The 27,276-nt window shown below is 39.0% G+C and overlaps 5 protein-coding genes across 5 annotated transcripts; 3 read left to right on the forward strand and 2 right to left on the reverse strand.

Moving 5' to 3' along the window:
- The first annotated feature begins 4,973 nt into the window (after nucleotides 1–4,973).
- On the forward strand, nucleotides 4,974–9,843 carry LOC137717719 (wall-associated receptor kinase-like 14). The gene is made up of 3 exons (XM_068457177.2): nucleotides 4,974–6,157; nucleotides 8,208–8,285; nucleotides 8,407–9,843. Exons 1-3 carry the CDS (start codon nucleotides 5,422–5,424, stop codon nucleotides 9,681–9,683), a joined length of 2,091 nt encoding a protein of 696 aa, XP_068313278.1. The 5' UTR covers nucleotides 4,974–5,421; the 3' UTR covers nucleotides 9,684–9,843.
- A 2,055-nt stretch (nucleotides 9,844–11,898) lies between these two features.
- LOC137709300 (allene oxide synthase 1, chloroplastic-like) lies at nucleotides 11,899–13,912 on the reverse strand. Its single transcript, XM_068448389.2, has one exon. It carries the CDS (start codon nucleotides 13,713–13,715, stop codon nucleotides 12,120–12,122), a length of 1,596 nt encoding a protein of 531 aa, XP_068304490.1. The 5' UTR covers nucleotides 13,716–13,912; the 3' UTR covers nucleotides 11,899–12,119.
- A 3,533-nt stretch (nucleotides 13,913–17,445) lies between these two features.
- On the forward strand, nucleotides 17,446–20,125 carry LOC137708234 (tRNA-processing ribonuclease BN). The gene is made up of 5 exons (XM_068447271.2): nucleotides 17,446–17,594; nucleotides 17,709–17,772; nucleotides 18,146–18,472; nucleotides 19,236–19,576; nucleotides 19,695–20,125. Exons 1-5 carry the CDS (start codon nucleotides 17,514–17,516, stop codon nucleotides 19,911–19,913), a joined length of 1,032 nt encoding a protein of 343 aa, XP_068303372.1. The 5' UTR covers nucleotides 17,446–17,513; the 3' UTR covers nucleotides 19,914–20,125.
- Nucleotides 20,126–21,780: 1,655 nt separating this feature from the next.
- On the forward strand, nucleotides 21,781–23,355 carry LOC137728789 (uncharacterized). The gene is made up of 5 exons (XM_068467558.2): nucleotides 21,781–22,170; nucleotides 22,284–22,361; nucleotides 22,465–22,564; nucleotides 22,652–22,785; nucleotides 22,883–23,355. Exons 1-5 carry the CDS (start codon nucleotides 21,808–21,810, stop codon nucleotides 23,120–23,122), a joined length of 915 nt encoding a protein of 304 aa, XP_068323659.1. The 5' UTR covers nucleotides 21,781–21,807; the 3' UTR covers nucleotides 23,123–23,355.
- A 1,099-nt stretch (nucleotides 23,356–24,454) lies between these two features.
- On the reverse strand, nucleotides 24,455–26,899 carry LOC137735055 (putative E3 ubiquitin-protein ligase ARI8). Its single transcript, XM_068474419.2, has one exon. It carries the CDS (start codon nucleotides 26,712–26,714, stop codon nucleotides 25,146–25,148), a length of 1,569 nt encoding a protein of 522 aa, XP_068330520.1. The 5' UTR covers nucleotides 26,715–26,899; the 3' UTR covers nucleotides 24,455–25,145.
- Between the last annotated feature and the right edge of the window lie 377 nt (nucleotides 26,900–27,276).

A 27,276-nucleotide genomic window follows, 5' to 3' on the forward strand; every position in this document is an offset into this window, starting at 1 on the left:
CCCTTCATATGAGAATTACTCTAATCAGACAACCTTATCTTATTAAGAAATGATAGGTTAAGTAAAACTAAAACAATGGCCCCCAATATTATTTTTCTTCCGATCATGTTAATAAGAAGCATCCGTGAACTTAATCTAGTTTAGTCTAAATGGTTTGTGGAATCCATTGACGTATATGATGAGCGTGCCAAGTTGCTAGCTTAAATTAATTTAATTTCAAGAATCACGCGCTTTGGTTGCTACTTTAACGTACTTATTCACTTGCTTCAACTATCTCGCATTTTTAATGTTGATTAAAAAGTCATAGTGGTCCACTTCTGCTGTATAATAATTAGAGGAATTGTATCACTTAAGTTGCCAAATTAAACACTCCTCAACTTTTATTTTTTTTAAAGGGACGAACTGGTACTTCGTGAAGGCAGTCTATCCTTCTGGAAGTCGGGTCTCAAATTTATCTTGTATAGACATTGTTCTAAAAATTTTTGCTTAGGCGCTTAGCGGCTGATCAATGCCCTGATTAATGTCTAGGTGTTTAAAAATTAAGAAAAATGACGCCTAAACTTGCTGAGGCGCTTGCCTAGACCGCCTAGGTTGCGACTCACTTAGGCAAGAAATAGATAACTTTCATTTTGTATTTTATTTTTTTAATAAATTGTAAGAGACTTGTTAAATACTTAAATGAACACACATTATATGCTTGTTCCCCATGCTTTCTTTATATTCCAATACTTCATAATATATATGTCATTCTTTATGTTCCAATACTTCTCTCACTTCTCTTCATCTCTATCTCGTTTGATCATCTCCCTTCTTTCTCTTTCCTTCAATTATCTCTTACTTTCTTTCCTCCTCTCTCCTCTTTCTCCCTCTCCTGTGACCCCTTCTTTTTAGATATCCTTGTCCAATTTAAGTCGTAAGATTTAAAAATTTTAAATCGCAAACCAATCACGTTTTTGAGTCTTAAGGAAAATTGTTTTCAAGAAATATTCTTAAGAAATATTTTGAGAAATGATAAAAAATTTCAAATAGGATACCAAATAGGCCCTAATAGATTTACTTAAATCTACCTAGTTCGCCTAAGCGCTAGGCCCCAACCCACCGCCCAACTAGCGCCTTAGCGTCTTTTAGGACCTTATGTATAGGAAGAAAAAAAAGGTGCCATTTTGCGTTTTTATTTAGTGTGTAATTTGCATCACATGGATGTTTTGCTATGCTAATGCTTTCTTCATCAATCGAATACATTTTACTTCATTGGTTAAAATTTCAAAGCTATCTTGCAAAAGAATGGAGAGTTGGATGGAGATCTCAATCATAAAATACAAGCTGGATGAATGAAGTGGAAGAGTGCATCCGATGTGCTGTGTGATTATCTTATGCCACTAAAGTTTAAGGGAAAATTTTATAAGATGGCAATAAGGCTAGCAATGTTTTATGGCACGGAATATTGGATGGTGAAGCATCAACACAAACATAAAATGAGTGTAGCGGAGATGAGAATACTTCGTTGGATGTGTGGGCACACAAGAAAGGATAAGATTAGGAATAAGGATATCCGAGGTAAAGTAGGAGTAGTTGAAATTGAAGGAAAGATGAGAGAAAATCGGTTATGGTGGTTTGGACATGTGAAATGAATGCCCATTGTTGCTCCGGTTAGAAGATGTGATTACGAGACAAATGTTCAGGACCGAAGGGGTAGATGAAGACCTAAGAAGACGTTGAAAGAGACTCTAGGAAAAGACTTAGAGTACTTGGATCTAATGGAATACGTGGTACAAAACCGAGTACAATGACGTTTTAGGATTCATACAACCGATCCCATTTAATAGGAAAAAGTTTTGTTGTTATTGCTGTGGTGGTTAAAATTTCAAAGCAAGCACCAATAATGTAATATGAACGTTCACAACGAACACACTTACACTAATATTTTTCGTCATCCATTACAATTTATAACTAATTAACTCTTTTTCATTCATCAGCAAAACTGATAGGTTTTGGTCTGATGTGCCTTTCAAGTTTTGTCAAGTGCCCTATATTCTATCAGAAGGAGGTGCTAGAATTTGCATCAGGTGGTTAATGGCCTGTCTCATATGAGAAGAGATTCTCTTCGGATCTCTTCCACCAAGTTCATCGAATCAAGTGATTCGAGTCTTTCAAATTGCATCCAATGTCTTATTTGTTTTGACCTCTTAAAAGTTATAATAATTTTTTACTGTTAGATAAAATTTAAAAGATCCGAATCATTTGATCCGATAATTTTAATGAAAGAGATCCGAAAATGATCTCTTCTCGTCTCATATATCTCTTGGGGTTGATTAAATATATCCATGTAATTTATTTCGAATTACGGAAATGGCATCACCACTGCTGCTCTCGTGATCAAATGTTTGAAAAGACGCAAATTATTTCAAACGTAGACAGATGCGAGATTCTAGAAACACCAACCGTGACAAATTGGATCAGGAAGACAATATGCCTGCATGAAAGCTACATATACAAAAACAATAATTCTGCTATGGTATTTATTTTTTCCTTTTAATTGTTTTCTTCTTTCTGTTCTTAACGTCGCTATCGTTGATGACTGGATTAGTGAATAATTTTGGTTAACTGATGTTTGTATAATTCGTTAGATATGTCGGATCAGAATATATTAGTAACATCAACTCTAATTTTCTAGAGCTAGGAAAAATAGTCATTTATTATTAATATTGTTTTAAGTAACCAACTACTCAAAACAGTCAAAGTATGGGATTGGGAATAATGGATTCATATGATTTCACACTCTAGAGACTATGGACCGAGCAATCTAAATCATTCAATTTAAATCATGCGGTTTCATTAGTCTCATTTCACTGCCCACTTCACATACAATATATATCTCTCTCTATCTCCAACGTCCATATATCTCTTTTACTCTCTTGAACCGTCTAGATTGCTGGTCGGTGAGTAAAGGGGAGAAACTCAATCCGGGAATAATAAGCCACTAATTTTATTCGTGAAATTGCGTGTGCATTACAAATGCTTCCGTGTAACATATAGCAAATTGGTGTTATATTATATGAATCGTACATTATAATACGATATATAATTTTCAAAGTCCAAAGGTGAAGAGCCCACTTCCACACCCACCCCCATCGAAGGCTGTAATCTTCTGTGAAAAATAAGATTGATGATCATGAAAGCAAAGATATATTGCCAAGAAAAAACAAGAAGAATCATAGCTGCTGACAAGTGATGTCCATGTCAAATTTCAGCCTTGCCATTCGACTCTGATTTCTTCTATTTAAGCTGTATATACGTACATATATATAGTTTCTTTAAGTGAAGAGATGGGGATTGGTTGTGGAATTTCCACATCGAATTTTAATGATTCGAACCGTTTATTTTTTAAGTTACACTTTATAGATATCTTTGCAAAATATTAGCTAAATCGGAAATATTTGATGCTTCTTGTCGTCACAATTAAATAGGCAAATAATTTTGTATTTAATTGAAATTTTTAATAGATGATTTGTGAATCAAAACTTATAAAATAAATGGTTCAGATCGTTGAAATTCGATGTAGAATGAATCCCTCAACTAATCTCCAATTTAAGGAGAAAAAAAGGGAAGTTCCTTTAAAATGCATCTCCAATTTCACGAGTAACATAACACGGAACATGATGTATCAATTAGTAAGAATTTCGATAACACATAAAAATTTCTCTTATTTAATCTTAAAAAAAAAAAAAAAAAAAGTGAATAGTAAGAGTATTAGCAAGCGTAAGCTCAAGAAATCAAAGCCTTCAAGGTTGCCCAATTTGACATGAATTGAACCAAGAGCTTTGACTTCTCCGCTCATCTTAAAATGTGGTGTGGACTCTTGTGCAGGCAGAGATTACGTTTAAGAAACATGCATTATGGTCAAAATAAAGGACAGCTGTAATATTCACGGAATTCTGATAAGAACTGAAAAAAAACAAAAAAAAAAACACACCCCTCGATAGCCGAAGAAATTAATAGTCATAATATTAAAATTGAGTTTAGAATTTCAAAAATATTTCAAGATATAGGTGATTGGGCTAGAAAAATGGACATACGTAGTCTTGGTCAACACAAAGATGTTTCCCTCCAATTGGGGCGTACGTAGTTAACAGGTTGCGGTAACATGTTAGATAGTTAAACGTTAAGAAGAAGAGAATCAGTGGGAATTGAAATATTTGTTTAGTAATACTATTGATTTGGGCTAAAAAACAAAAAAAAACAAATCCAGTTCTCACTTTTTGGTTTTTAATCGAAAGTAATTACCAAATAAGATTTCAGTTTTTTTTTAAATGAAAACTAAAAATGAAATAGTTATCAAACGGCTACTTAGTAATACAATTTAGTAATTTTCTTCTTCATTTATAATGATAAGTCTTAGGTTTGAAGGTGGTTTATGACGATTTTGATACTAATATATTCTTCTACACCTTAATGTTAATATATCTTTCAATACGCATAACAAATTTGAAAAATATCTTCTGTTAAGTTTATAAAATATTATCATCAGTGCATATATTTCTGAGAGCTTATATTCATATCCCTCCAAATAATTTCTTCCACACCTGTTTATTTTTTTAATATTTTTGACACATCACTATACTTGATAGAAAAATATTTAAAAAATTAAAAAGAGTATGAAGAAAGTTTTTTAAAGTGTGTGAATATAATCCCTCATCTCTCTTGATTATATCTTCTAAATAACTAATATTTTAATACATTGCATGTATGCGTTTCAGTGCTCAACATTCTAATACAAATAGATTAAACTAGTTAGTCAAAAAAGCGTGCTCGCCTCCTTACGTGTAAGTTTGAATTTTGTTTTGTAAATACCATAACTAGTACCACTCCAGTCAAAATTTAGTGTCAGATTTTCTTCATTATCTTTAAAAATGACCTCAAATTGTTTTTTTTTTTTTTTTAAATAAAGAAAGCAATTATAACCCACTTTACAAGCGTTGTTTCTAACTCAAACAATAGTTTTCAATATTAATTTGTTAAATAAAATAGCTTAATTACTTATAAGCAAATACAATGTCTCTATTTTTCCAACGTGAAAATTAAGACTCTCAAATCAAATTTTAATCCTCCTTTGTCTCCTGTCCTCAAACCAAATTTTCCTTCCGAGTTTGAAACCGAATTGTTTTGTTATTTTGTAACGCCTATTTCCTTTCCTCGTGGGAAAAAGTTAAGGCAAGACCTGTGTCTTAATTAGAATCGTAAGCAGCAAACTCTTCTCCCTCTCGCACTCTCGTCTTCTCCTTCTTTCCTCAGGTGGCGTTTGGGTGGTCGATCAGATCATGTTCGAAACGCCGGCAGTTCATTGCTTGAAGAATCAAAGCTCCCACATTTAATTCCCGAACAAAAAATTTAGAAACTTTGTAATCTTGTTACCTACTTGGTATGAAGTATTTCACCCTAATTGTATCCGTACTTGTTATTCCACTGCTCACCGTCCATGCAGCAAATCGCTGCAACCAAGCGTGCCCGGGTTACAGGCCCAGCCCGATTCAGTACCCTTTCGGGTTCTCATCGGGCTGCGAAATCCGGCTTAACTGCATTCCAAACGGAGGAATCGCAATCGGGGAGTTTCCAATCCAGTCCATAAACCAGGACAGCATAAGAATCAACCTCAAGAGCCGTTGCAACCGACCCCTCCACACCCTCCGCAACTTCTACAGCCGGAAATACGCCCCGACGTCACGAAACGCGATTCTTCTTCAGAACTGTACGGAAGGGACGGCGTCGAGCAGCTGCGAGATTCCCAACCTTCTGGTGCAGGCGCGGTTCGACGCGCCGTCCAATTGCAGCTCCAACAGCCGCCTCAGCTGCTACGCCGAGACCAGAAAGGATGTCCCATTTTTGGACTTTGGGAGCGTCGAGAGGAAGGATTGCAAGTTCTTGCTGTCGTCGATTTCGGCGCCGCCGCAACTTTTGAATAGCTCGACGCCGGCGGCGCCGGTGATGCTGGAGGTGGAAGTGTTGGATTTGGGGTGGTGGCTTGAGGGTACTTGTGGGTGTGACAAGAACGCCAATTGTACGACCGTCGTATCGCCAAATGGGACTGAAGGGTATAGATGCAACTGTAAGGAGGGGTTTCGTGGAGATGGTTACGTTGCTGGGTCAGGCTGCTGGAAAGGTAATTACTGATTAATTACCGATTGATTACTTCGTAATTACTTATTAACTCTTATTCTTCCTCCTCTTGCTTATTTGATCATTTTTTTTTTCAACTATGAGGTTGGTCTATGATTTTTATAGTACTCTTTCACTCTTCATGCACACCCAAGTTCATTTTTCACGTTTGAATCGAACAAAACAATGAAAAATCAACGAATAAAAATAAATAGTTCATTCATAGAAAAAAATTAATCTGCGGAAATCATTTCCCATGAGCAAACCCTTCATCATATTTACCTCTCAAATTTTAAATTGATTTTGTGCCCTTCCATTTGTCAAATTTTTCTTAATTTTCCATAAAAATGAATCCTAAATGAACAAAAATAACCTTCAACTTGACAAAAAAATTTATAACAGAGAATAAATCGACACATTTTAGAACTTAGAGATTCAAAACCAAATTGAAAGTCGAAAAAGCACATCGAATGAAGGCCATAATTTCATGGTGCATTGCTAAAAAGTTTCAAAAAAATAAAAACACAAGATTAAGGATAACCAATTAAAACAATCCAAGGCATGCTTAGGGTCCTACCTTATATTGTTTGACTCATATTTTTGGGATCACATTCATAGGCCACCCTGAAACGAAAAGTCTATGAGCTTAGATGCAAATTTACTTTCAATAGATATCATTAGGTTGGGTAGGAGACTAAGAACAACTCGCCACCAAACAAGCATAGCAATTATTTTGTTACATTTTTGTGTGCATTATTTTGGATTTGTAACAATATTTTATTTTATTATTTAGCAGCCATAGTAGACTATATATGGTCTTTTTATATTTAATATATAATATATTGCACTAAAAAGTAAAGATTTTAGTCAATCACACAATTAAACAACTCTTAAATTCTATATCAAAATTTTCATTAATGAGAATCAAATTTAAAACATCTTAATTACAAAAAATAAAAATAAAAAAATTACGGACTGTATTGCTATATAACAGCACAATGATTTTTAAGTAAGGAAAATTGAATATTTAACGAAATGGGACCGTTGGTAGGGCCCATTGAAAATGCACTCGGGATTCATAACGTTATGCCTCTTGCCTACTCAATTTGTGGGACCGGTCCATTATGTTGGGGGTCAACTTAATCCAATTAGATTATCCTAAGAGAAGAGTTTTTTTTTTTTTTTTTTTTTTTTTTTTTTTTTGAAACTATCTACACATTTATTTTTTATTTAAATTTTTTTTGGTCAATTTTTATCATTTGATTTTTTTTTTCAATTTTTCGTTCCAGCTCAACGACAAAATTATAAGAAATGTGTGAGAGTTGTATGTGGACCTTTCCCTTGTTTTTTCATTTTTGGGTTGGTTAAGAAAAAGAAATAGATATTATTAGGCCCAAAAATAAAGAAAAAGATATAAGATGACCCCATGGGTCTCCCTCAGGATGGGCTTGTTTCACCTAATACGGTGTGTTGGATGAGACTTTTATCATATTTTAATGATTGCGTAGAGAAGTTTTGATTCTGTTACCTATATCTTTAAGTATTGCAATGACCTTAATTAGCAGGAAAATATAAGATTAATGACCCTCACAGGGCCACGAAGGCGTCTAGCTCGAGAGAGATTTCCCTATATTTTAGGATTTTACATTTTAAGTCTCCTCTCTAACTCAGAGTTGGTGGGCTTAAAATGATGTTCATTTTTGGTGTGGACAAAGAGAGGTCAAGTCATCGGCCCATTTAATAAAACATGAATTAATGTACATGGCATTTACGATAAATTAGTAATACTATATGGCATTGACGATTAGAACACTTTTTTTCTTTCTTTCTAAAATACATAGTGCAATCCTAATTTGATCAAAAGACCCAACAGATTCATTTTCATTTTTTATCCTAACTTGTTCAATCTCTTAGGTAATTTGGGAAACTTCTATATTCATTTTATAACTCTAAACTCGTCTCGCTGATAATTTAAATGACTAACACCAGATTAATCCTCATAATTTAACAAATGCAAGGCTTAATTATGTGACTTGTGCTCTGTAAATTGACAGTCTCATCGACTTGCAACCCTGCGAAATACTTGTCTGGCCAATGTGGAGGAAAGACCAGGTTCATCCTTTTGATTGGAGGTAACTGATTAACTCCTCTTTTAACACCTTAATCCGTTTTTATTTTATTTTAAACAACGATATTCTACTCTAAGGGGAAACATATATTCGTTCTTAATATGAGAATTTTTTCCTTTCTCAGCCGTTTTTGTTGGAGCTTCATTGATGATCAGTGTGGCTCTGCTATGCTGCTTCATTCGCCGACGATCCAAGCTGAAAGAGAGACACAGCACGAAACGCCTTCTATCCGCAGCTACGGGCAACTGCAACATTCCCTTCTACTCCTATAAAGAAATCGAAAAGGCCACAAATAGCTTCTCCGACAAGCAAAGGCTGGGGACCGGAGCCTACGGAACTGTTTACGCTGGTAAACTCCACGACGAATGGGTTGCCATAAAGAGAATCAAACACAGAGGACACGAAAGCATGGACCAAGTCATGAACGAGATCAAGCTCATTTCCTCTGTAAGGCACCCGAATTTAGTCCAGTTATTAGGTTGCTCCATTGAACACGGTGAGCAGATTCTTGTGTACGAGTTCATGGAAAATGGGACATTGTGTCAGCATTTGCAAAGAGAGAGAGGGGAAGGAATTTCTTGGCTCTCACGCCTGAACATTGCCGCTGAAACTGCTCAAGCAATATCCCATCTTCACTCCGCCGCTAACCCGCCGATATATCACAGAGACATCAAGTCGAGCAACATTCTTTTGGACTGCAAGTTCAGATCCAAAGTAGCGGATTTTGGCCTTTCAAGGCTAGGGATGGCGGAAACCTCCCACATTTCAACGGCTCCGCAGGGGACTCCGGGTTATCTTGACCCTCAATACCATCAGAACTTCCATCTCTCCGATAAAAGCGATGTCTATAGCTTTGGTGTGGTGCTTGCTGAGATCATATCAGGGTTGAAAGCTGTAGATTTTAACCGCCCACCGGATGAAGTAAACTTGGCAGCTCTAGCAACTGACAGAATCGGAAGGGCGTGTTTAAATGAAATCATAGACCCCTTACTCGAGCCCTGTATGGATGACGCTTGGACCCTTTCGTCGGTTCAAAAGGTCGCCGAATTGGCATTCAGATGCCTTGCATTTCACCGAGACATGAGACCGACAATGATAGAAGTGACAGCTGAGTTGGAGCTCATCAAGCTAAGCAGATGGCCGTCTTCCGAAGAAAACACTTACACAGCTTCATCGGAGGGATCCTCCCATTGCTCTCCATCTAGCGTGAGCGAAAAGCCTCTGAGTATTACCAAATCCCGATCACTTCGAAGCGTCATTGCGCTGCAGAATGGAGATGCCGGTAGCTTCAATTCGAGCGAAAAGTTAAAGGACAATTCACCGGTCTCTTTTCAAGATACGTGGTTAAGCGAACGGAGCTCGCCTTCATCGAACAGTTTGCTGAGTAATGTAATTCAGTGACCCTAAAAGGTGATCAAACAGTTTGCTTATAGTTTCACGTCAACATGTTCATACCATCAGTTTTAATGCAGTATAGGGGAATTTTCCCTTCCTCATCATTGTTCAATATGTACTGATAAGCATAAGCTTTTAGGGGAAATAAAGAATTGTTTTGTTGTCATGTATGTGAACTCATTTTCTTTTTTTTTTCTTTTGGAGTTCTTAGTTAAAATTACAGAGAGTAAAAAAGTTGTAGGCTGTTTCGTGATGTTTTGATACTTTAGCGGAATCATGATTTCAATTTCATCTAGGGCAAAACTTATATACTAATTTTTGTTGTTTTTCTTATGCCGTTGTATAACCATTTTGTTTGTTTTCACGCTTTTTCAAAACTACAAGCTTGTTTGTCAACTAATTCCAGTTTAAGCAAAAATTTAAAAACTCACAAATTAAAATTTTAATTTCTCAACCAAAAGGTAATTAAACTTTTAGTTTTGTGTACTAGTGGAATATATGTTGCATGAGTAGGGTTGCAACTCGGACAGGTTGGGTGGGTTAGAAGGTCAACCCAATCCTAATCCAACTTTTACAATTCGGGCTCGGGTTCAGGTTGGGTTTCATTCGAGTTCATTTGGGCTCGGTTTAATTGGGTTAGGATTTACTTGGGTTGGGTTCAGGTTACCCAACTTTTTCAAGTTTAATCTTGTAACAACTTAGTTTCCAAGAATTCCAACAAAAAATTAAGCCAAGTAGCATCAAGGCTATCTAACTTTAATTTCATAAATCAATCTACTATAAAGCTTTTGGATTTAGAGACTACGAATATAGACTGACTAATCAAAGCCTCTTATTCTCTAAAAGCTTAAGTGATTATAAAGGGTAATTTATTAAAAAATATATATATTATAAAGGGCATTGGATTTTGAACTTGGCTCACTTGGGTGTAGTATGAGCATTAATTGATATGGGTTACAATTTGGTTAGATTGGGTTTGGTTAGTCGGGTTGGGCTGGGTTAGGGATGGATAAGCAAATGATAAACCCAACTTAATCCAATCAATGTACAGGTTGAAATTGGGTTGGCTTCGGACGGGTTATAACTAAAAAAAAAAACTCACTTGTTCGGGTTTAAAGTCGGATTGGACGTGAGTAGGTTTGAATTGGCCCAACTCAAGTTGCACCCCTAGGCATGAGTAAAAGTGGGAATGTTAAAATGAAAAGGTAAGTGAGAAGATTGTTAACACTCCCGTTAACACTCCTTTTTCTTCTTTGGGTGTGCTTTCACTAAACTTAATTTAAAACAATAAAGCAACTATTGTTCTGCAATTTTCTCAAATACAAGATGCAAAATACTCAAGAATGAGCATTTACAAGAATTAAATCAAAACACTGTCACGTGATGTTGTAATTTCATTCAAATTGTAACTTGTGTAATTTTTTTAATATTTTCTAAAAATGAGACGGATAAACCATGTAGTCTACAATACTAACTCACACATTGATGCCTAGGGAAGTCTGAAATGCCTTTATGACTGTGTATATTCCTAACCTCAGAAAATATATACTGCCGCGATGAAATCACAAATTTGTCTTTTAAAAAAAAAGTCTACACTTTTACCATGTGTGCTATTTACTTATTTATAATAAGTATAAAGTATCTTATAAGACAAAAAAAAAAAAAAAAAAAAAAAAAAGAGTATCTTCATGTTGTTTGATATATGATAGAAAATTATATACAGCTATCTAACAATTAGTGTGATGAATTATTTCCCTTCTTTATGAGACATGTGGTGATAGTTTATGTGCAAATCAGTTTCAATTGCAATCTGACTATGCTTTTACCTTTGTAATTCAGCCTTTTCAGCCAAACATACATGAACTAGTCACATCCACACCCTTCTTGTGGGTGTCATCGCAAATATATCCGCCTCTAAGCGTTTCACTTGTCATGATCAATAATACATATATTTTTTTTTTTTGAGGCGAAACAGTAGAATATTAAGATCTTCGACTTCTTGATATCGTTCTTAATTCTTAGTATCGTTGTACAAGTACCTCACTCAAAACCTGATTATTTCTTGCGTGTCAATGAAAATATATTAGGAAGAATAATAATTATAGAGAGATTATATTCACACTCCAAATTACTTATCTCACTAATATTTTCTACATACCACTAACACTTGATAGAAAAATATTAAAAAGGTATAAAAAAAGTAATTTAAGATGTATGAATATAATCTCCCTAATTATAATTTCCCACATTTAATTATATTTCTGCAATCCACCTTGCAAATCATAATATTACAATTTTCACATGTTATGCGGATCATCACTATACAGAAAAGTCCCATATAAAGCCAGTCCAATATCCCACTTATCCACTAATAAACAAAAGAAACAAAATCTACAAATCCCCTAAAAAATAAAATAAAAATAAAAATAAAAAACAAAAAACTCAAAAGCTAGCTCTTTTCATTGACGTCACAGTAATGGCAGCACCCAACGGCGACGGCGCCACCTCAATCTCAAACGAATCATACCGGAGAAAAAACTCCACCACCAAAAGCCTCGAAGCCAACACGCTAAAGTCCTTTCCAGCACACTGTTTGTTCCCGACCGTCGGACTCTCCGTCTCAGGACCGTTAGACCACAGCACGTGCTTCAACAGCTTCTCCCCGTCCTCGCCGACGAACCGATCAGGGACAAACTCATCGGCTCTCTCGAAAATCCTTGGATCTTTGGTTGCGAACGGTTGGAATCCGAACAGCAACTCCCCTTCTTTAACCTTAAACGCCGCGTCGTGGCTCTCGATCACGAGATCCGTCTTCGCCTTTCCGAACTGCAACGGCACCGGCGGCTCGATCCTGAACGTTTCGTAGACCACAGATTTCATCAATGGCATTTGCTCCATTGCGCCCATCGTAATTTTTCCGCCGTTGGATCGGACGGCGGTTCGGATCTCCTCGGCCAATCGAGTGTGGAGCCCGACACCGGCGCGCCCAATCCACTTGATCATATTGGGGAATTGGAACTTCATCCCGCCGAACGAATTGAAGCACGTGGCGAATAACAGATTGTGGCACGCCTCGTCACGTGAGACACCCAGTCGCTCGGCCTCGTCGAGCACGTGACCGGAAGACTGGTAGAAGAAATCGTAGAGGCGCTGGTAATCCTTCTTGATCAAAAATGGCGGGAGCCGAAAAGAGTGGATAATGGGTTCTTCGATGAACTTCGGGAGGCCGAGGATCAGAAGTGGGGCCAAGTTAAACAGGACCCACTTTGATACAAGCTTGGGTCCGTCGACCCCAAGTGGAGTGTCGGCAGGGTTGGCCCCGTACAGCGACCGGGCCAAGAAGTTAAACGCAGCCTGATCGTTGGCCGCGACGAAGTTGGCTTTACCTTTTTCGGCGAGACTGGCCTCCAGAGTTTCAAAAAGCTCCGTGTAGGACGAGTGAAACTCGGGTAGCACCGAGTCGCGACTCGACTTTAGGAGGTAGAAAAGGACCCGCTTCAGCTTGTCGTGCTTGGGCTCCGACGGGTCGAGGTAGGAAAGGATGCGGTAGCCGCCGGTGAGCTCCACGGAGGGCATATAAGTTCCGGTAAAGAGGTCCTTTTTTTCGACTTTCGAGACGTCGAAGAGCACCGGGAAGCTCTTGCCGTCGAGGAGGGCGACGACCTGGGATTTGTAGGTGATGGTGGGGCCCGGCGGCATGTTTACTCGGAACACCGTTGACTGGTATTTCTGGATGCGGGACTTGAAGAACTCGTCCCTGCCCTGGTTGTAGAAGTAGTCGAGGCGGTCGCTGATGGGGCCGACGATGGGGAGGCCGTAGTCTCCGGGGATTTTCTTGAAGGGGAGGGATTTCGTCCGGTCGGACTCGGGCGGGTTTGCTGAAACAGAAGAGGAGGAGGGGGATTTCTCGGAAACAGAGGCGGAGATGGGACGGACATGGCGGCGCGTGGAGGAGGAGTTGAATAGTGGTGATTTTCTTGATGATCGGGTTGGAAACTGTAGTTGCAGAGAAGGGAATACCAAAGAAGTCGAAGCCATTGGAGGCGGCCTTGACTGTCGGTTAAAATGATGAGAAAGTTCGTGGGTGGGTGATGGTGGGTGTTTGGGTGGCAGCTTTATTTATAGTGGGGAAGTTGAGTGGGAAGACGGTGGGTTATGGGAGCCCAAAAGTCAGTGTAGATTATCAAGGAGGGTCGTGGATGCGTGCATTAATTGTATAGGTTGCTTTGGTTTGAGTGGCGCGAAATAGGAACCCACGTTGAAAATTAGAAGAACACGTATATTCATCTTGTCTGTGCCAACCTTAGTTGAAAATGCACTGTGTCTGCAGCACTCTTCAGGTACCGTTTGGTACGTGAGACGGGACGGAACAGAGTGGGACAAGGTGTTCCGTCCCACGTTTGGTGCGCCTAAAACGGGTGGAACGAGCTGTTCCACGGAACGAGTTTTGGATGAATTTTCGTTCCACCTCACCCCCCTAGAACGACTCGTTCCACATCCGTGGAACACAAAATTATAACATCTCCGTCTCCTTCTTCTTCCTCCTTGTTTCCATCCGAGAGCATATTTGCTCCCGCTCCGTCCGTTCCGTCCTGTCCCGTCCCGTCAGCATACCAAACGATACCATGTAACAAGTTTGATCTACGCGTAATGCATACAATTGGGATTAACAAGTTTCTTTACTTGTTTGTTTATGTAGTGAATCCATTCATCTAGGAAAAAGAAACAATTTCTCATCCATGCAAATCACATGGCATATGCAAAAAATAACTTGTCGAAAACACAAGAAAAACAATTTCTGCACACGTGTAAAATTATGAATCTATGAATTACATGAATGTAAGAGTGTGTACTTCGACAAGAAAATGCCAAATATTTTCCCTTAAAACAAATTAAGTTACAAATGTTCAATCAAAAGTAAAACTGGAAGAACACCAAATCAATAATAAATCGGTTATCAGTCTCTTTTGCTTATACTACCAATTCATCCAATTAAGGTTTGTGCATATTTTTCTTTTATGTTGAATTGTATTTGGTCTAAATCGTGGTTCTTGTTACTAATTTGTTCTCTCATTTGAAAAGTTATCTTGTTAGTAAACGTTAACTAATAGGAAAGGAAAATTTGCATGGAGCATGCCAAATAGAAAAAGCCTTGCATGGACTAAGATCCGTCAACATTCAATTTCACTCAGCGCTAAAGTTGAGTTGTCGTTTTTCTTATGCTTCCTATCTGAACAAGTCTACCCCCTCTCTCGATCCTCGTCCATGAATATTGCGCGTGGGTCTAACGACTTTTGTCAACCACATACCGATGACGGAGTTGAAAGTCATGGCCATAAAATTGTGCGTTTGAAAGTCAAAGCGAATGCTCATTTTTACTTCCGGCGACGCGATACCTGAGGTATGGTTTCTCACTGCGTGCCAATATTGCACGCGCATGTCACGTGACCGCCGTCCATTTAGCAACTGTACAGCGACCCTTTTATTCACTTGCACTAGTTTGGCCGGTTGGGGAAAATGTGAGATTTTGCCTAACTAGTGATTGAGTTCTCTTTCACTTTCTTTGGTCATCGATGATCTTCGTTTAACTTTTAAAATTTGGACAAGTTAAATGTAACTATACCATATCCTACTGCCCTAGGGTTGTCGTAAAACATAACTACGATCATTCATTCAGATTATGTATAATATGTAGATTCGTAACAGATTATGTGACGGTATGACGATCGTGCTTAATATAGGTAGATATATAACACAAGCCATGAAATTAATGATATGCATGTTATTCAATCAAAGATATTTAAATTAAAACCCTCATTAATTAATTGATCAATGATATGCATGTTATTCAATCAAGGATATTTAAGAGCCACCAAATTAAAACACATGATTCAACAACTATCTTCATTTATGGAAACAAAGTCCCAACAAACACTAAATTTAAGTTCTCTCCTTGTGAGAGATTTTCTCTCATTCTGAGAGCTTTTATCACTGGTGCGTGAGTATCATCCGCTTCGTTTTTCTTGTAGCTGCTGGCCCTAGTTATGGCCAAGGTCGGGGCAGTCCTTCTCTTCTCCTTTCTCTTTTTCCTTTTTTTTTTTCTTCCATTTCCTTCATCTTCTGTTTTACTCTGCCCAGTGGCTTGTTTGCCACTTAACCCCATGTGCATCTGCTTTCTTTGACTTCAATCCCTTTTCCAACTTTTCTCATTTCTTCCTTCCTCCACTTTTCTCAACACGATTTATTGTGCTTCTCCCATAAGGTGCGTAGAGTTTTGGCTCAGGTGGTCACACCACATCCTTCCTTTGGTTTGCCTTTATTGGCACTGTTGCTAGTGGATTTTTTCCCGCTGGCTTCCTTCAATTTGCGGCAACTACTGCTGTGGTGCTCTGTGGAGGAGTTTGAGGCTCTGTTTGGGGTCCGCTTGACACCGGTCAGTTTGGAAATTTTCTCCCATTCATCAGCGTTGTATCCAACAACCTCCGACAAATTTAATTTGCCTCATTTAAGAACGATTTCAAAATATGAAATCAAATAATGCTGAAATTATGTATATATTTATTCCCTAATCTCTCGGTAGGTGAAATGGAGAGCTCAACAAGAGTTTCCTTGTGACTTGAAGGTTCATTTGGCCAATTACGTTGATGGACAATACAAAAGATAACAATAATTAAAGACTATCAAATGCAATTTAGGTATTCAATTTTTGGTATAAGACTTCTTGCATTTTGTTGGTCTAAGTTCCTTGTGGTGATTCTTAATTAGTTAGCTAGGTGATAGATGGTACATGATTAATTATGGACTCGTTTAAAAGTGCTTTTAAAATTGTTGAAAACGTTTTTAGAAAAAATATTTTTTGATTCAAAAATCACTTGAAGTGTTTTCTACAAGCAACACATAATTAAAATTAATGGTATTCTATATATCGCTTTACGTCGAATAGAATCTAGTATTTGTGTATATTACAAAGAAACTTCCTTACACCAGTGAGGCCATACCACCCTGTTGAATATTTTCACATGAAGTATGTGATGACTTGAGTTACCGCTACAATATCATACTTGGTGGTTGAAAACCCTTCAAATAAATTATGGGTCTGTAGGTCGTAGGCCGAGCAGTGTAATTATTATTGGGCCAAGCTTTCATCAAACCCAACCATATTGAGCCTACTTTAAAATTTGTTAATACAATTGGGCTAAGCCCAGCTCACCTCTTTGACCGTTCGACATTGAGGCCCTGTTTGGCAGATCGGATAAAGGATCGGATAGGATTAATTATACGGACTCGGGTGTTTGGCGTTCACTCGTACTAAATAAGCGCCGGATTAATTTAACCGGTCGGATAGGATAACACGGTACACACCCGCTTAATAAAACCAACCAAAACGCCCGGATTATTTAGTCGGGGAAGAAGAATATGGGAGAGAAAGGGAGGGAGTTTGGGGGGTGTGGCGGAGAGAGCTGAGGAATAATTATTTGGGATTCTTCTACCGTCGGGGAAGAAGAAGGGAGAGAGAGGGAGGGTGTTTGGGGGGTGCGGAGAGATCTGGGAACAAAAAAATGATTTCACTTTTTTAATTTTTTTTTTTTTTTTTAAAGTTTGATTCCTCCTATCTAGTATAATACCAAACACAGTATAAATAATACGGTCACTAGTCCGATACTGCACCAAACACCCGACTAATTTAGTCAGTACTATCCGGTGGCTATTTATCATATCCGACAGAAATAGTCAGTACAGTCCGAGCTGCCAAACGAGGCCTGATGGTTTAAGCCGATTAATACAAAAACAAAATACAAAGCAGGGAAACTCTGCTTAAACCCTAAATCCCCAAAAATGGAGGTGCAATCAATCTGTCGCGGGATTCCCATTTCAAATTTCGGTTTCACCAACCACCGCATACTCCCTCCTCAGATCGTAAGCAAATTTCTGATTCATAATTACTTCGAAATGAAATTTTCTGTTTCAATTTTGTCAACATTTCCATGTTTTTAATTTAATCACCGATTTTTGTGCTGTTAAATTCCCTAGGTTTTCGCAGGCCACGCCGGGCGGAGGGATGAAAAGCTCCACCGTAGCGGAATTTCTTCCAAATGTACGCTTACTCTTCGCCTTAATCTCAATTTATTAGGCTCGGAATGTTTTCTTTCATTTTTCTCTGCGGCCAAACAGGAGTTTCATTTATATTTAAAGTAGGGCCTGTTTGGGATTTTCTTCTGGGAAGGATAACGTGCTCTGTGACGACCAAAAGTACTTTTGATTACGTTTGGTATATAAACTTAAAAGTGCTTTTGAGTCATAGAAGTGTTTAGTGGAGAAGTGATTTTAGTAAACACTTAGTAAGGTGCATCTAAGTGGAAGTACTTTCTATGGAAGCAGCCCCAAATGGGCCATTAGTCTTGCCTGTAACCAAACAAAAAAAAGTATATGGTCTTGCTTTTGTGTTTTAACTGGAAGAATTGTTTCAGCATATTTGAACAGAGGAGCTATTAAATGTGTTTCAAATTCTAGTCGGCATGCGAAGTTGGAATTCTCAGGAGGGGATAGTTCTAATGTTCCTGTTAAAAAAATTGATGGGGTGGAGCCTTTTCGGGGTAAATCGGGTTCGATTTCGTTCTACGGTTTGACACACCAGTTGGCAGAGGAAGGCAAATTGATTTCGGCCCCTTTTGATGAAGAGAAGGGCTCGTTTATTTGGTTTATCGCCCCTGTTGCTTTGATTTCATCGTTGATTCTTCCACAGTTCTTCATTGGTAATGCAGTTGAGGCCTTCTTGAAGGACGAGACTATCGTAGGTATTCACTGGACCAAGTTTTTGTTTAATTTGATTAGGTTTGGACTTTTACTCGTGTGATAGTGGTTAACAAGTGCTTGATTCTGAAATGTATGACAGCCGTTAGCAAATGATATAGGTTGGTAGGAATAATTTGGTTTTATATGTGCCTGCACCATATATTTGTGATACAATGTGATTTTTGTTTCAGAAGATAAATCACAAATTGTTGTCGGTGCCATAGAGGATAGTCTAGATCGATTCATAGATAGATTTCTATCCGGTATCTCTGTGGGTAGAGATAAGGATAGGGATCCATCCAGATCTTGATTCACTATTTCCTTTTTTTTTTCTTGATTCTGATTGATTGCCTTTTTGTGACGACAAGTTTTAAATCTTAATGCAGCCTGGAAACATCTTACCAAAAGATGGTGCCTATTTTATCAATGAATTGATTTGCAGTAATCCGATAGATATTTTGATAAGTATATTCTTCCAATAGATAGTTTGTATCTATTGATTTGCAGTAATCCGATAGATAGTTTGTATCTATTGATGTTTATGGGAATGAAAGCATATTGGAGTTTGATTTCTGTGGACAAGTTGAATTGTTTGGTGAAGTTTCTACTTGTATTAATCTTCTGTATACCTAACACTTCAATCTCTTGACTTTGATATCCCCGCCCCTGTGGTTTTATTTGCATAGCATAAAGCGGCTGCTATCATATGTCTATGCTTTACTCAGAAGAGAAAATAAACTAATATTTATTTTTCTTGCTATGCAGAAATTGTGACTTCATTATCATACGAGGCTCTATTCTATGTGGGTCTTGCAATATTCCTGCTTGTAACTGATAAAGTGCAAAGGCCCTATCTGCAGTTCAGTCCAAAGAGATGGGGTCTCATTACCGGCCTAAGAGGATACTTGACATCTGCTTTCCTCACCACGGGATTCAAAGTGATGGCTCCTCTGTTTGCTGTTTATGTAACCTGGCCATTGCTTGGCTTTCCGGCCTTGATTTCTGTCATTCCCTTTCTAGTTGGCTGTGTTGCTCAACTTGCATTTGAGACGGTTCTTGAAAAGCGTCAGTCATCTTGCTGGCCTCTAGTTCCCATTATTTTCGAGGTAGATATAGTTTATTGAGATCCATTAATGTTGTTTGTTTTGGAGTTGAATCCAAGGCTTTTGGCATCCATTGGAATTCTTCTGTTTCCTAAGCTGATATTTTGGCATCTATGTGCAGGTTTATCGACTATATCAGTTGACAAAAGCTACTTCCTTTATCCAGAATTTGATGTTTGCCATGAACGGTCTTCCTACATCCCCCGAACTGCTAGAAAAAAGCGGTGCACTTTTTGCTATGATGGTAACCTTCCGAGTCGTCAGCCTAGTGTGTCTCTGGTCGCTGACGACATTTCTTTTGAGGCTGTTTCCTTCCAGACCCGTTGCAGAGAAATACTGATGTTTTTATCCGACGCTGTATATTGTGATTCCGGGTTCGTTGCTCGTTTAAGTTGTGTGTAATCATAAATTTGATCGTCTTTGTACTTGATTCCGGTTTAATTAGATACTCTTGGACGATCACGGTTACGGGTGTTTTCTCTACCAGATTTGTCGAATTTTACTTGTATGTTTTAAATTTTGCCAATATAAAGAAGATGAGGTTCAATCTAAGTCGATTGCAGGTTCAATCTAATGTGAAGAATGATTAGAGCTTGCAATGAGAAAATAGGTGTGAAAATGCTGCGTTGGTGGTTTTGTTTCTTTTCGGGCCTGAGGCCCCAAACAAAAGGCTGCGTAAATGGAGGCTATCCAGGTGCGGTCTCTGCACTCAAGGTCGGAACTCAATCAATGGTGCCTTCTGTCTTGAGAGCTGCTAAGTTACAAATTGGAGTAAAGAAATGTGGGCTTTTAGATGTCAGATAGGCTAATTTCAGCTAATTTCTGCTGGAGTGGAGTAATCTAGGAAACATATCTATATATATTGATTTTGGTATGGCGTAATTAGTAACTAGTTACTAGGTTTTCAAATTGCCTGCACCAGCAAGATTCAGCATTGGTATTCATTCAATTGTGATGTATTGGTTATTTAAAACTTCATGCATTGCATTCACATTCTCTCATTTCCTTGTCTCAACTATTTGACACTCAGAAATTTTCAGGCGGGGCAAGGGCGAACTGGCAAAGTCTTGCAAGGGCCTAGCAACGGAATTGGTCAACTGTATAATTTTGTTGTTACAACAGCGAATAGTGTTTATTGTGTAGTTTGAGTCCAAATGATGTAAGTCTTGGCAATCGTCCTTCTCAAAGTCAGAGCTATCGTGAGCGATATTTTCTCTTACGGCTGTATAAGAGTATACCTCAACACCAGAGTTAGTGGTGGTGTCACTGCAGAGGGAACCATTGTAGGATGTCGATGGTCCTTGTTTCGTTTATGTGATGATTTCTTATAGGCAACTGGCATGCTTCTTTCGGCTATGCATGGTTTGCTTGCTTGTCTGCGCTGTTCCCCTCTCCGGCGTCTCCACCTTATTTCTGGTTCCTTTTTGTGTTTCCACAACTGCAAATGCATCGGTAGTGATTTTCTTATGTTCCGTATGGCACCGGGCGGCATGTCATGGAATGCATTGAGGTGAGAGTCGTATTCGCAACTTTTACTTGTGTTCAGGCAAGCTCCTGGTAACGTTATAAAAGATTTACCGCCGGTAATTTTCAGAATGTTCTGAAGGCAGAGGGGTAATTTGCTGGCTGTCTGTTTCATGTGGCGCTGAGACTTTCCACGTAACCTATTTCTTTTCGTTGCTTTTGCTTCGTCTTTTTGCGCGCATGGTCCCCCTACTACTCTTCCATCCGCCAAAAGCCGAAAGCCCAAAAGCACAAGTCAAACCCACAACACAAGCAAATGGAATATGAATATAGTGTTCCCATCCGATTTGCATCGTGCCTTGTAATTCCAAATTTCCAAGTTCCCCAAGCCCTTGTGGGAGAAAATATCCTCGTTCCTAAATTCCCAGCGAGAAAATTATCCCACCAAACACACGGTCGACAAGTGTTCGGTCACCTCGAATCGGAGTGGTGCCCACACGCAGAGCACGTGCCGACGGCGAGCCATTACATTAGAGTCTTTGATTGGTTTTGGTACGTCCAAATTGTTGGGAAGAATTCAAAGTTCAAAACCAACCTCTCCAAGAAATAGGCAAAAAGCGAAATGCCTACTCCATGCAAAGACAAAGACCAGCTAAGATGCCACGAATCTTCTGTTTTCCTTCACACGACGAACCACACTAGCTACAAACTTATATATAAACCCCACCAAAACCAACCAGAAAGTTTCAGTCGTGTTATCAAAGGGAGCAATGGCAGCCACTAGATTAATGCGCACGTTTAAGCCAACGACTTTTCATTCCTCCTCTTCTTCTTCGTCTTCATTTTCTCCGCCATCAACGACCCTGAAGTCTTTGAGCAAGGGCGGAAGAATAAACGGAGAGAAGGGACTTACTAGGAACGATAATGATAGTCACGAGAGGAAGCAAATGCATGCAGTAGCTGTGAAGGCGTCGGAAAAAACGTTGGCAGAACCACAAGTCGAGAATCGGGGAGGATTACTCGTAGAATTGGCTTCCCTGGTCGGAAAGGCCAACCGTGCTTTGTCCATTCTACTGAGAACGGCTCTCAGACCAAAGTCTTTGAGACAGCAAGTCCAGATGTTCATTGAAAGGGTAAATATGTCCGTTACATGCATGTTCTCATTGGTCAAAAGATGTTTAATTTTATGTGGTGATCTAGGGTAAATATTTTGAATGAGTTAGTTATAAATACTTCATTTGTGCAGGGGATAATAGACTGTCGATTCTTTACATTACTTGCAGTTGCGGGATCTTTACTCGGTTCAGTACTGTGCTTTGTAGAGGTGAAATTTCCATTTTCCCTTTTTATTTGATTACATTACTTGCAGTTGCGGGATCTTTACTCGGTTCAACACGTGCTTACGTTCAACGTTTATATGAATGCAGGGTTGCTTTATTGTTCTAGAGTCATATTTCCGGTATTTCCATGCCTTGTCACACAAGGCGGATCAAGGCCATATGGTGCATCTTCTTATTGAAGCCATTGGTAAGTAAAGCACCCACATCTACATGTGATATTCATCCTAATTATGCCTAATTATATTTGACTATGATTAATTCTTGTAATTTACAGATATGTTCCTGGTAGGAACCGCCATGCTTATTTTCGCGGTTGGGTTGTATGCCATGTTCGTCGGGTCAAAGGCCGCGAAAGAAAGAGGACCGCGGTTTTCCGACTCAAACTTGTTTGGTCTCTTCTACATGAAGGTACCTTTCAGTCACTTTTTACATGATGTAAATATCTTCTAATATTTGTACCAACATAGACATCATTTCTAATTCACGTAATTTATAAACATTTCAGGCACCTCCAGCATGGGTTAACATGCAATCAGTTTCGCAAGCGAAATCAAAAATAGGGCATGCGGTGGTAATGATACTGCAAGTGGGACTGCTGGAAAAGTTCAAGAGCATACCTCTAGTTACGCCGCTGGATCTTGCTTGCTTTGCTGGATCTGTGCTTCTTTCCTCTGCTGGTATCTTCCTTCTCTCGAGACTCTCTGCCACTGCAAGCCCCGCTGCAACTGGTGTACATGGAAGATAGATCATACAGCTAACTGATGATGATGTCCACAAACTAGTGCATTGGTTTATTAATTAATTTATAACCCCATTATTTTTGTAGCATGTACTGATCAATATATACCGTAGCAATACTTAGATCGAAATATTATACCTCTGCAACCGAAAAAAGAATTGTACTTCACCCAGAAATGGAAGACATAGATATTGAAATTCAACCATGATGAAATTATAAGGTTGATGGTCAGAAAAGTATTCATGTTTGTTGATTTTCCATTAATATATGTATATATATCTTCCCTTGTTGGCCTCATTTCTATATTCGTACGTTCTTATCAACTATATATATTTAGATCTCAGTCTCAGAGATATTCCCAGCACACACGGTACAAGTGGTGGCGGAACCTTGGTTGATGTAGGTACAACGATCACAAGCCCAATAGTTCCCATAACTAGGGTTTATCTCCGAGAGGCCACCCTCCAACGCTCTAACCAGCTTGTCAAAATATGCAGTCGCCTTTGTCAGTCCCGTCATCTTTAAACGTAAGTCATGGAAACTTTCCTATGGAACTTTCGCGGAGATATACTCTTGTAGGAGCGCATTGGTGAAGCCTCTCGAGGCTGAACACTGCGTGCCGTAGCAAGTGATCAAATAGCTTCAACTTCAACAGCTCATCCTCGGGGATATAGTACCCATATGCATAGCTCCACCGGAGTATCTGCCTACCTTCAATGATCTGTTTCCAGGCCTCGATAATGAACTTGAGCTCAAGATCTGATTGACATTGTATTTCAGAAATAGTTGAAATATCGTCACTTTGCAACCTATTGAAATCCTCCATAGCTTTTTTCTTTGAAGATATATTGTTTGCCCAACGTTCATAGTAATAAATGTACTTCTCCAGATATTTCTTTGCCTCTTTCTTTCCCCTATCTTCAGCCACAAAATCACCACGGTTATAACTGTGGCAATGACATTTTTTGAATTCGCAGAGACATAACCAGCAAAATCGGAACCTACAAACACTGCATCTCATAACATTACACCCTCCGTCTTTATTGATCGCTCTTTTGCATTTGGGACAAGGCTTGGTGTTCCCAAGTATCCATTTTGCGTTGTGATGTTCATCCTTGTTCTTCGCAATCCACTAATTTGTTCTAATTTGGTGAGATTTTTACTATTAATTAATACTCATAGGGAATTAGAAAGGGAAGTGTTATTGGCACTCCAAAAATCTCATTATACACTCGTCACAAGTGTATTTTTCTTTCCTAATATATAAAGTTTGGAGTGTAGAATGAGATTTTTGGAATGCTAATAACAATTCCCATTAGAAAAAGCAAAGTTGTAATCTCATCGGGAAAAAAGTTGATCTTTTAACATTTAATTTGTAAATTTGTAGTTACGGCATATTGTAGCCTTCTCAAAACAAAATTGTGCATGCCTTGTGAAACTCTGTGTTAGTTCTTCTCGTCCCACCGATCCTGAATCCTCTTCAGCCGAGACAAGAAAATGCTGCAGTTCGCTCTCTGCACATTTGTCAAGCCTCTCCAGACTAAACTCTATGTGGCCTTGCAAATGCTCGAATAACCGGCACCTTTGAGTTCAAACGCCCATTTTCGGGGATGAAGTAGCCGTACGCATAAGTCCATCGCAATACCTGCCTACACTCAACGGTCCGTGCCCACACATCTATAATGAACCTGAGCATACAATCTTGACTGGCATTGTGTGTCGGCAAGTTTCGTGATCTGCACGCTTTGCACGTTATGTAAATCCTCGATTGCTTTTTGCTTTGAAGATTGATTGTTTGCCTATTTTTCATCAATGTGGGATTCATCATGAGAGAAGATTGATAAGAATTGTTGTTGTTCATACTTGTGCGGCCAAGCCAAAATCCCTCACCCCTTCGTATAAATATATCGTTGTATACCGTAAACAAAACCAACAGTATTGGATTTAGCATTTATTCTCAGTTTTTGTAGATTCAGAGAACAACACGAAGCTTAAAGTAGCACATAATCAAAGAGTTCATCTTCTTTGATTAAAATTCAGCAGGCAATGGAGACTCTGAAGAACACGTAACACACATGGTAGCAGAACTGTCATTGACATAGGTGCAGAGATCACAAGACCAATAATCCCCATACGATCTTATCTCCGAAAGGTCATTTTCCATAGCTCGCACCAAGCTCTTGAAGTAATTCCTAACCACAACGGTCAGTTGGACTACCCTCGCCCGAAATTTGATGAAATCTTCAATGGATCTATCCGCGTTGACATGCTCTTCTAGTTCCACTTCTGCACATTGATGGAACTTTTCCAACCCGCACTCTGCCTCGCCTTGCAAGTACTCAAAAAACCGCCTCTTACCATCCTCATTTTCAGGGATGTAGAACCCGTATGCGTAGCTCCATTGCAACACCCGGCGGCATTGGATTATCTCTTGCCATGCCTCGGTTACAAAACTGAGAATCGGATTGGTTTGGCGATACTTCTTATCAAGTTTCTTCAGATGGACATCTTGCACAAGCCGAAAATCTTGGAGAGCTTTTTGCTTGGAATCATGGTTTGCTATCCAACGCTCGTAATGGTGGACGTATCTGCCTAAAGACATCTTTGCCATCTCTTTCCTTTTCTCACTCGCATTGCTCTTCACTCCCTCCAGGTAAGAATTACACAAATGGCTACGGCTCCACTCTCCGAGGCATATCCAGCAGAAATCGAACCTGCAGGGTGCCCTGCATCTCATGTGGTTACATCCTTGGTTTTTTTCGATGGGTCGCTTGCACTGTGGACAAGGCTTGGTGTTGACAAGAATCCAATTCATATTTTCGGACTCATCCTTGTTCTTCGACATCCACTTGGCCACAGTTTCACATTTCACCGGACTGTGAGCTTCTTCAGAACAATTCCAACAAAATATATACGAACAAAGGCAGGAAACATCACAATTAGTCTTATTGCCACCAACAAAATCTACAGCATTATCACAACCAGGAGCAGGGCACCATTTTATCTTCGTCTTCCGATAACTCTCTTCAATGTAAGACCTCACAAGGTACCGCGAAAACTTACCCTTATCGGAGTCAATGTCCGCCAACAGAAAGATCATATCCTCCCCGACAGCAGCACCACAACTCGGATGCGGACATTTCAGCGACAAACATCCAAGACCGTCATTGTTAATTGACTTACTAACATACCCTCCCCAACATCCTCCACAATAAAAATGGCCACAAAAATTGGAGCTAATTCCACGATCACCACCAACAAATGTTTCAAAGCAAATTTCACAAGTAAACGAACAAACATCAGAAGACGAGGTTTGAACGAGTGGGCTTGTTTTTGTTTTCTTAAACAAGCCTAATCTTTTTCGAACCTCGTCTTCCTCCTCAAACCACTTGTCAAACAACTTACTGGTGTTCCAATTACAGTGTCGGAGTAAGATGATAGCGGTGGCTCTGGACACGCAAAGTATCGAGCAGACCTCTGTGATTTCATGGAGTTGGCGCTGGCTGATGTCTGCTTGTTTCAAGATTGTGTAGGGAAGCTGTTGCGACGCCGTTTGATCGTCTCTGAGGAAGCTGTTGAAGTGGTGAGCAGAATCCATGATGGAGGAGTTGGAGGCAAGGGCAAGAACTGGAAGAAAAGCACCAACTATTCCATGGAAAAAGAGAGATTGGAGGATAGTGCAACGAACTTGCGGGTTGACCTGGTCATTGACGAGTGACGACTGACTTTTATAAAAGGTGTCAATGTATATCCTTCAACGGACGGACGGAGGAGAGCAACGTTTTGTACAAGTAAACAAACATACATGAAAACAACTAACACACATCTTTGTTATTGGCATAAGGTGATTTATTGTCATATAAGTCTTTCTTTTAAGAGTTATTTCTGATTGCTTTTGCAAAAATTCACAGAACACGAACAAATCGTACAAGTCACAAGTTGTGTGAATGATGCGATATTTTAATTTTAACACGATATTTTGCATACACAGTACGGAACTACAGATAGTATTATAAGCCGTGCAGACTTACCACATTAAGTCGAAAAAATCACTCGCCTAATCCATTATAATCCTTTCATTAGAAAGAAGCCACGAAAATCCGTTCTAGCTATGCTTTATGCCGCAATGAATGGTAAGTCGACTTCAAAATGGCTAATAA

The sequence above is a fragment of the Pyrus communis genome, chromosome 15 (genome assembly GCF_041283825.1).
Source record: "Pyrus communis isolate YQ-2024b chromosome 15, ASM4128382v1, whole genome shotgun sequence".
In the NCBI taxonomy this organism is placed as follows: domain Eukaryota; kingdom Viridiplantae; phylum Streptophyta; class Magnoliopsida; order Rosales; family Rosaceae; genus Pyrus; species Pyrus communis.